Source organism: Ptychodera flava, chromosome 2 (genome assembly GCF_041260155.1).
Source record: "Ptychodera flava strain L36383 chromosome 2, AS_Pfla_20210202, whole genome shotgun sequence".
Taxonomy (NCBI): Eukaryota; Metazoa; Hemichordata; class Enteropneusta; family Ptychoderidae; genus Ptychodera; species Ptychodera flava.
In genome coordinates, this window is record NC_091929.1 from 50,870,649 (window position 1) to 50,881,379 (window position 10,731).

Below are 10,731 nucleotides of genomic sequence, written 5' to 3' on the forward strand. Positions count from 1 at the left end.
GCAGCCGCCACCGGTCTCTGCCGGTGTCAACTCGTCAATCCCGATCTCGGTCGTCAATGTTTTCGTCTTACGGACTTTGATGTTTGCAGTGACACATACTATCTCACTCGTGGATACATCCTGATTTTGTTACTTGGGAAACTCTTTTTGAGTCTTGTCGTAGTCAACTTTCAAAGTACATTGGATTCCACAGTGCAGCAAACAGCTCGACAGCGAATGTCTTCGCTTCAGCCTTACGCCGCGCTGCAAGTTTGATTCCGAGCGAGAATTTATGGAATTTTTGTGCGATGAAGGAAATTTATAGTTGTTAGTCGAATGACTTTATGCTTGTGCCTCCTATATCGCTTTCCGAAGATTATACTGTACTCATTTATTATTTATTATACTGTACTCAGTTGAACTTAACGTTGCGGTGTAGATTTAGGTTTTATTGCCAACCGGGATCGCTAGGTACGACGTCCACATTGAGCCTGCACGACTCGACTGGAGCCGCGAAGTTACTGAGCCATTAAAATATAACGATCGACGGTATCTCCATTCCATTCTCGGGAAAAACTACAGTTTTAGCGACTCGAAATTTCGGTGGAAAAGTGTGTCTTCTATATTTCCGTGTCTGGATTTATCGGGTCACCTTTTGGTAAAAATGTCGTGAGACCTAGCACAGCGTCGATCACAACAAATCTGTCTCTGTCGCGACGCGATTACAATGGAGCAGAATACTGTCAAGGTGTCATGAAATACAATAATGTGAGCGTTCATTTAAAAATTTGTAAACCTAGACTTTAATTGTCACAATAAGACTGGTAATACAAGGTCGAAATTGGATGTGTCAAAAATTCTACTAGCTAGGACTATACAACAGAAAATAATTATATTGAGAGACAAAAGAAACAATAATTGCTTGACGCATCAATTCTTAAATGTTGTCCAATCTAATATAACACACTGAATATCATTTATCTCAGAGAAACGATTGCAATTATATCAGGGAATCGTTGAAATAGACAAATACAGTCATGAAAAATTAACTGTGAAATCTGATAAGAAATGGGATAAGAAATGGGAAAAACACAATGCTAGGATAAATTTTACAATAAATCGCTACAAAACTTGAGAACAATGACTTCGCAAACAGTTCCATTAGCTTTGTTTCTTCCCAAAACAACTAAAAATCTGCACCCCTATAGAACCGTAAAAACCTTCATAAATGTAAACAAAAGGCATAAAACCGCTAAAGTGCGAATATAATATATCTACTCAATACAGTTTTTGTTTTTTATGTTTATGTTTTTGGGTTTTTTATTATTGAAACAACAGACAACTAAAAAACTCTAAAGTACGCAATTTTCATGCATACCGATAGATGCACTGGTAAAATTGTGGAAAACCCGCCAGAAGAAGGGAAAATGATATCTAATCAATAACACAAAGAACTATAAACGGTGAAAAGGAGAAACTCTTGAAGCGTTTTTCAAGAGAGTTTACAAGAGGCATGAACTTGAAAGTAGGTAGATGAAAGGCCCATTGTTAAAAAAGTACACTGAGATAAGACTGGGAGCATAGACAATATTTTGTAACATTTGTTGTATCAAAAGCACGGAAATTCATAGCCATGAAAGGTAAGGCTGACGTGACAGAGGGAGCATTTCGAGCCTTTGGATATTTATGATGGAGGTCATGAAACTACATACAGCAGAAAAAAACATTGGAAAATTTTGAAAGATACCAGTTCCTCACTTTTACCAAGACTGTTAGTGATGCCGGCCCCCAGTTTGTATTTACATTTTAAAGAGGCACTCCCACTTGGTAACATTTTTAAAACACATTTTTTTAATGTCAACGGTCGATATTTGACATGGCGACTGCGCGCGGATCGCGAGATATCGATAAAAACATGTCCTCAAAAAAGTTAAAGTTTGAATTCCGGTGGCCCACCTGAATTCAGCTTCCGAACACAGAACGTTCGGCACTGGGGCCATTGTCAACTAAGCTATGGAGTACGAGTCTACGCTGACGCTGCTGTACGCCACAGCAGTACCACTCGCGTCGGTGAGCGGTCATGTCCCATGGGAGAAAGCCGAGTCCTACTGACTCGGCAAAAAAACGAAAACAAAGTTTGCCGATTCCACCAGAATGTGTGTTCGCATAGGTGACTAGCACAGATAGGTGCGGTTGATATATAGTATGCATAGTGGCCGTCGCGTGGTATGCGCGCATATCACAGAGGTTGGTCAACATCGGAAAGATAGTGATGTAGCGTAGTAACCATTCCTATCTTTCGCGATGTTGACCAACCCGTAAAATCCCTGATAAGTCCACGGATTAGCATAATTAGTTGTGTTGACTAATTAATTACAGCATGTGTGTATGAGAGATATACGTCCATGTAATGGAGTGTAAAATAAATAAAGAGTCACAGAGGCTAGGTTAGGTTATATAAACCATTTATTTTATTTACTCCGATCAGTCAGAGCATGAAGAAAGGAGAGAAATGATAGAGAAAACAGAGTGAAAATCTCAGTAATACTTTATGGGTCGCCTGTGGTCTATCTCCAAATTCTAAAACCTGCAGCGCCTTTACAGCCACACTATAAATATACATACACACAATCTCAAATGCCATTCAATATCCGAGCCATTCAAACCTTTAAAAGCTCCTGTATTTTCAACATACCGTCCGTCACTTAGTAATTTTCTCTAACATGTAACTTTTCATACGAATAATACAGTTGTAACTCGCTCTTTGTTGAATTTTTTGCTCTTTTGGAAGAATGCTCTCCTGGCGCTGGATATTGTTTTTGACGGTTCGGTCGTTGAGGGCGGGAGTCAATATTTGACCCAGCCGAGGGTCGACTGACTTGACTGACTTGACTTCCACTGCCCTTTTCACTAGTTGCTGGAACCCTAGCCTTCGGTGCTGCATGAAATTAGGGAAAAATTGAATGTAAAAAATAACAGCAAGAGGAAGAGAAACAAAAATAAATGCACTTAACTACGCTATTGGTATAGTTCTATCTTGAAGAGTTTTTACATCCCTATTATAAATTTTAACCACTTCTCATAATTATAAGGTCTGTTCAATCTCTCAAAATTTACCGAAATTTTGTTTCTTTAAGTGACCAGCAAAAAACGTGCAAAACCATACAAAAATGTACTAAATTTCCTTTCCTGACAGCAACGAACTTGGAACAAATCCATAAACTTTTGACGGCGGAACCCCTTTATATTTGAGGTGTGTACATTAACCGAAAGCTTATCTATTATCATTTTCTGACGCAACAAAATAAATGTTTTGATCAATGATAGATAAAAAATGGTACACTTATTTTCATGATGTGTACAAAGCATTAGTTCCTCGTTCTCTTTAATAATGTACATACATCTCTTTAATAATGTACATACACTGCTAAAGGTATTCTTCTTCAGATTGATTGATTAACATTTTGCATATTCATCGGTTATACCTCACAATTAGATGCAACTTATCTTAATTCATACATATCGATTCTTTTTAAACCAACAGACTAAACGAATGATGTCTACGAAATGAAGTATCTTAATACCTTTTTTCCATGTAGAGGGTAGAAGTTGTATGATTTTATTGCACAAAAATTTTAGTTTTAGTCTGCAATTTTACACCCACTGATTCAGTTGAAACTAGATTCGTAGGTCAATTGTGTTCAGTCTATTGCACGGTCTATTTTCTGCTCTTTTTTGATAATACATTAATTTTTTTTTTTACATTTCAAAACCCATCACATTTCACATATTAACCTTTATCGAAACATTTACTTATGAACTTAAAAGCTTAGTGTTTTTCTTCGCTATTTAATGGACTTTTTTCTTTTGAAATTTTTGAGGGGAAAGGCGTCAGAATTCTATCATAAATTACCTACGTATAAACGATAGAAATTAACCGTTGTTCTGACAATGCCTTGTAAAAACAATGTATTAAATGCTACGCAAACTTCCATGTGACGAAATTTTTTATTGTAATATCTAATGAAGCTGTACAAAAACAAAGGTGATATTTTGTGAGAAAATCATAACTTGTTCAAAGTAGCATTATGCTTCCTGCTAAGGTATTACAACATTTGTTTTTCTCGCTGTATTCTGCGTAGCGTAAGTTGTAAACATAACTCAGCTTCATTTAACTGGGTGTCTCTATGTTTCTGAAACACAAAATGACCGAGTTGGAGAGAGTTCTGTTTTATTTTCATTTTCTAAAACGTATGAAATTAATAAAGGTTTGACCCAAGAAAGCTTGGCTCCATTTCACACTGAAACTAAACTTTCAATTGTAGTCAGTGTTCTCAGGATGTTTCTGGAAAAGAGATAAACACTATTGCAACAAGTCTCAGTCTACAAGGCAATCTGCAGTACTGTTGGTTTCATAGCGCAGCTATCAAAATATACTTAACAATTCAGTCTCATTATCTTAAATAGTTCAAGTTTGGACTTCCGTTTTATATCCCAGCAACACTCAAGACAGTGGGGTCTTTCAATGTTTCGACTGAGATTTTTCCATTACACTTCAGCTAGGCCTTCGTCCACTCTTGCACATAATTTAGAAACATAGCTTTCTGTGTGTCCAACGATTGCATCGCTCTACTCACACACACACACGCCTTATACTTACAGCGAATGTGATTTGCTTCATATTCTTCAATCTTGGTAACAAGGTTTTTTTTCTCCATTTGTGTAAACAAAGTTTTCAGGTAGTTTACATCATCGCTGCTGATAATTCCCTTGTCCTCTAGACTCTTGAAAATATCTGTTGCGTTGTTCATTCCCTCGAGTTGCCTTGGAGGAATGTCGTCGTCTACGAAGGTTTTAAGCTTATCGAGGTCATCTCTTCGGCAACGATCACTTAAATACACATATAGTAGCGCCAGTGGTTTGATTTCCCGAGCCGCCATTTATTCTCTCTATGGAGGAAAACCAAATTACAGACAGCTTGTTACGAGCCCTTGTGACACAGTCGATGTCAGTATTCAGGAGAAAAAAATGAAATGAAAAGCGACCTGGATTTGCAGACTAAATGCACAAACTGATTTGGCAATTAATTTTCTACCATATGAGCTGTCATAATTGCCCAACGATTCAGCTCTGAAACCCACATGATCTTCTACATGACATAGTATATCTGTTGAACATAAATGCAATAATTATGGAATGCTGTGGAATGTGCACGTATTATTTGGCAAACCTTCTCCCCTCAAGGTCATTACACAATGAATGAATTGCGATTTCAGATATTCATGGGGCCGACAAACGCCAGAAGCTGCTAAATAGAATTGCAGGAATTTTAAAAAGATGTTAAAAAAAAGCTGCAGAAATTAAGTTTTGAATCTGCTATATATGATCATTCCATTAGAGTCCAGTTCTTGTATGACTGTAGAGGTTGTTCATATAACATGATTGGGGCTAATTTTGGATAACTAGATATTTTAGTAATGTTGGTTTAATCAGACATTTAAGCACATCCACTTTTCTTTTTCTGCAATGCACCTGTTTCTATGGTTAATTCGAATTGCAGCTTTCAGCTGTAGGGCACCTAACACGTTTAATAAACTTAAACAAGATTCTATTCTCCCAAATAAGTGTCATTCATACTATATTTTCCTTGATTTCGATGAAATCAGTATACAAGCATTTGTAATGCTGGAAAAGGTTTTTTTCGAACAAAGGCTAACAACGTATATGATCACCCTCACAGTGTTTTTTACCGTCGTGAACTGGCATAGCACAGCTTAGTGATGTCAATTATAATTTTTTGGCATATTACCATTAACTGAATCATACGAATTTTTCAACGGGTAACGGTGAATTGACGTAAAATTAATTTAAAAATTTCGTAGGTTAAGCAGATGAAAATCATGATAATAATTAGACTCCTAACTGATCATTGTTCGCCTCAAAACTCCCTTTCTGTTACATAGCTACACTAGTGCCCTCAACGGTCAACCTACGTAAGCTAGATGCCAGCTCGCTGGGCCGGACTGGTCTAAGTTAGTAAGTTAAGTGAAGCAGCGCAGGTCCACAGAGCGTGCCAACAGCGACGAGGTCCTGTGATAGAATCGAGGTCACAGTGTTCTTGTCATTAACAAAGACTGTGCAGGAGTGTATCCTACAGTCAAACAAAGGAACCCAGGATCCTTTAAAACTCCTGGCATGTAAAACGTATCCATTTCTAACGACGGCCGTTTTTTAAAATGTTTTATTGCTATCATATCGTCCGTTATTTTCTGAAATATAACTTATAATATCATACCAGTATATTGATGTTGCAAATACAGCGATCTGATTGGTCGAGACGCGGAAAGAACCGTGGTATATTGGCGATATACCACGGCCGGCATGCGTGCTAGCTCTCAGCTTGACGAAAATTCCTTTCATGACGTTCCACGCCAGAATTTCACTATACTGTTATGATATAATAGCAATAAATCACACCCAGCGACGGTATACCACTCGATTTTGACCATTTCATGTCGTGAACTGGTCAAAATCTTGTGGTATACCATCGCTTGGTGTGCTTTATTGCTTAAATATTTCTTTGTTTATTCTAGGGCTTAGGAATTTCAAGGAAACTGCCATACCTGTATTGCAATCCCAAAACGAAGTGGGCGAAATATATGATACACAGTGATATTATCTGGAAAGATGTACCCATGATGTGTTATTCGGTGATAAAATGTTATCCTGGCGAAATCTAAGGACTGACACTAGACGATTCCCGGAAACACACACAAGATGACGTCTGTCCCAATTACTGACTAGAGTTTTGAAAGGTTATCCTTGTAATTTTAGAAGCCTTTGAGTTTTTGGTTATACACTGTATCTGTTCACTTTACACAGTCCCCTGGCTCCTGTCATTTGTTCGATAAGCAGATTAAACAACGGCAACTAAGCAAACGAACTATCTCATCAACGCTTGAACATCACATAACGAACTTGCTTGTCGCAGACTTTCAACAGGGGGTGGCAAGCGATACTATTATTAAAGGTAGCCAAAGGTAGTTTGCGATACCATAGTATTTCAGCGGTATTGCTTGCTTGAAAACAGAATAAGCTTAAATACAACCAAAAACTCACCTCTCTAGAATCCGAAAGAAATGTGTACATTAAAAAATGACTCGGGTGAAATGAATGTTGCAGCAAGGCTGACGTCGCGCCACACGATGCTATTGTGATGGCTGTCACATGACAAAGCTAATGCGCATGTACCATGTGATGGAAAGAAAAAAGGGGTATTTATATTTTCGTCATTCTAAGGGAGCTCTCATTATTTAGGGCCGGGGTCAGAGGCATTACATGAGAAACATCGAAATATTGAACATTCAAGAACCCCACCAATGCAAACCATAATGAATTTGAGTAACCCCTCTCTCTTACACAGAAACTTTGACTGATCTCATAACTTTTGAAAGTAAAATATAAATAAATGTATTTGTATAATTTACAGCAATAGTAAAGACCTTTCAAATCCCGGTTTACCCTGCTAAGTATCTTCAGTTGCCTCATGACGTTTGAAAAAGGTAAAACCAACAAAATGAAATTCAAAGTCAAAACAAAATATAGATACAATAGCTCACGTATTACCCAGTACTCATCCATGGCATTGTTCAATTTTAATGATATGGTTAAATGTCAAAAATGTCATTGAACTTAAGTTTATTAAAAATACAATTCTGTGATAATGAAGGGTGAATTCAAAACAGATCAGTTTTGTTCTTGATCATGTGCACCAATAATTGTATCTGCTGCATTTTCAATTCTTTGCGGTATCGAAAATTTGTTAACTTTCTGAAATATTGTGTTTAAGGAGATTGCCTAAAATTGTATCAAAGAGGACTGAGAAAATAAACAACACAAAGAAAACCAAACAAATAATACAGAGATTGAATTTGCATTGGGTTGAAAGCTACAAAGAATCTGTCTCGCTTAGGTACTTTTGGACTATGATAAATTATTCTCTACAAATGAAAGATACGTTATCGTGGGAGTCCACTGTTTGTATACTTTGCAGAATTAACTTTCTTTAAATATTCTTCCCAATAATCAGTTCCCTATGAGTTAGGTGGAAGATTATTCTCACACTTGATCAGGCGAGTATACCAAATTTTGTATCAGGAAATATTAAAAGGAATTACTATCTAGTAGTGATAGTCAATATACTTGGTTACAAATATATCAAATTGCACCACGATTTTATAAATTGTACCATTTTTAGTACATAGTGTTTTTCATGCTTTTCTATTATTTTTGTATCGTTTCATAACTGCACTAAATGCTTCACTATAAATTGATAACACCCTCCTTCCGCTCACCATTTTTGAGCGAACGCTCTTGTAGCTTGCAATTTTTGAATGACCCCTTCTGATTACTCCGACCCTTCCCCGCAGTCCGTAAGCCTTGATACTTACTGTCTGCTAATGCATAATTCTTTGACTTAACCAACAGTGATATCGCACAACACGTCTGTTGTACGTTACATATTATAATAAAGGTCAGGAAAATGTTTACTGCATTATGCTAAATCCATCCTTTTTGCAATGTTCATTAAAATGTATACTACTTCAAAAAAGCATCAACATGTTGTTATATCTGGTTGTAGTCCTCGGTTTGGGAAAGTTCAGCAACGGATAAGAGGTATGCCAGAATCTTAAACATGTGAGTATCAGTCCACTTGGATTTATTGCTGAAATTTACGGTGACGCATCAGAGATGCCCTGAAGATGATGAACTGTGCTCCTCTCTTTTTAAAGGAATTGATGCCTGATACTTGGGTACCTCAGAGATCCGTGTTAGGTCAAATGTTCGAGCTCTTCACGTCAGTGCACAATACTTATTTCATTATAACATTGTTTCTATATTTACAGTGTACATCACTTTGTAAGTGAAGGTTCTACATGCACTGCTGTAGTGACTGTCCTTTATTGATTGAGTCACTTTTTCTCTCCTTTCTGATTTATACTGACTATCACACAAATACGAGACATTATCTTTATAAAAGAAATTTCGCCAAATTCAGGTCTAGATATTTTTAAATGTTACAGCTAGAGGTCAGCGAAGTATTTTATCATGTCGCAACAAAAGTTGGACATTCCTGAGTGTGACCTTTGGTTCCTTGACAATGAATAGAGTGGCTGACTCTGATGTCAGTGCTAAGTTGCGATATAATTAGGGACACATAACATAGGAAAGTCTTTCTGATATCGCCTTCTCAGTAATACCGTTCTAAAACGTACACCTTTCCATCTCCCATTAAAATACGTGCAAGAATGTCCATGAAAAATGAGTGATTGATTTATGGCTCTCAAAACGTGAATTTGTGAATAATCGATGATGCTGTTTGAACCAAGTTACACTTTATGCTTGGTAGTAAAACAAATATACCATTACTGATTGCTTGATTTATGTCGGCCAGATACGCAGAAAGGAAGAAGTGAAAGGTTCATGTGCAAGCAACTATGTAGGAGTGTTTATACTGACCAAAGTCGTAAATTAGGTTCATCGTCAACCAACTTTCGCACCTCACATGCGAATTTCCGTACATCACATACCTTGCATGGTATTTCTTCATGTTAACCAGAGTCAAACAGTGAAAACATCTAATTGCAGCTTATTACGCATTAAACTTATGAAGCTAGGTTCAAATTTTACATAAGATTTAAGAAGTTGTTAATGTCTTCCTGAATTATGTATGTGTCACCGCACGCAAACAATGGAATCAAAATATTTTTTCGTCCAACTTACCTTTAAGATATGATATCAAGTCGATCTGCCCTGCAAGTACTGGTACCTCTGCTCTCGATAACGTCTACGCCACAACTCTCTAGTTTGATATCTTAATATCTACCATGGTGACATTATTTGTACATTTATTTGCACACGCTTCGTTCGTCACAGCTTTGGTTTATGAAAGCTAAACATATGCCTCGATAATTATACTTGATGATTATATATAATTTACTTATTATTATTATATGTTTCGAATCTTTTACATATTTCTAAACAAATGTTTCTTCGGAATCATCTTCATTTTTGACCTTCGTCTCATCCCGCTCTTTATTGCAAATTGTCAAACTTAGCATGTAAATACGGAGACTGATGTAGTCCTCGTCAAATATTCTACAACCACTCATCGTCTCCCTTCTGGAAATTGCTGTCGAGAAGACGTCGGGATAGCAGATGTTCAGAGTCTTCAAAGATAACATAGTTTATATCTAAACATGGATGTTACATACTTTCACGTGTTGTCCCTGCTTGTGACTCCTATCTACCTACTCCCCTCTTCCTCGGCACTTGTGTTATTTAAGATTCCTTCTATACACAATCTGGTCATTAACATACAATTTCATTTAACCATTAGTGTCTCTTCCCTAGAGATGATGGCCAAGACCGTAAACTGTTGAACAATTATTTATTTGTTGATTTCTCACAGTTCGTATCGCAGTCACACATAGTCGCCATCTTAACAGGTATCTCGCGTTCGACGCCACTTTCACGCCACGGGCGCACGATCTTTGATGTGGTGGACATTACTTCGCAATCTTAATTTTTCTACATCATGTACAAATGACCAGAGGTTTAGTGGAAATACAACGGATGTTTTTCTTCTTACGTCAAAATAGCAATAGACAATAATAAAATGTTTTTATAACATTATGTACGACAGACATGGCATAAGATTGTCGTCTTTAGCTCACATTTGGTGTAGAACAT

At 37.0% G+C, this 10,731-nt stretch overlaps 1 protein-coding gene across 1 annotated transcript in view; it reads right to left on the bottom strand.

Annotated features, from left to right (window-relative positions):
* The window catches only part of LOC139148903 (uncharacterized), a 185,112-nt gene extending 177,909 nt beyond the window's left edge, over positions 1–7,203 (bottom strand). The window contains exons 1-3 of the mRNA XM_070720356.1: positions 7,099–7,203; positions 4,640–4,928; positions 2,728–2,917 (exon numbers count right to left, since the gene is read on the bottom strand). Of these exons, the coding sequence (XP_070576457.1) occupies positions 2,728–2,917; positions 4,640–4,919 (470 nt within the window). The 5' untranslated portion in view covers positions 4,920–4,928; positions 7,099–7,203. The remainder of the gene's footprint in view (positions 1–2,727; positions 2,918–4,639; positions 4,929–7,098) is intronic.
* Between the last annotated feature and the right edge of the window lie 3,528 nt (positions 7,204–10,731).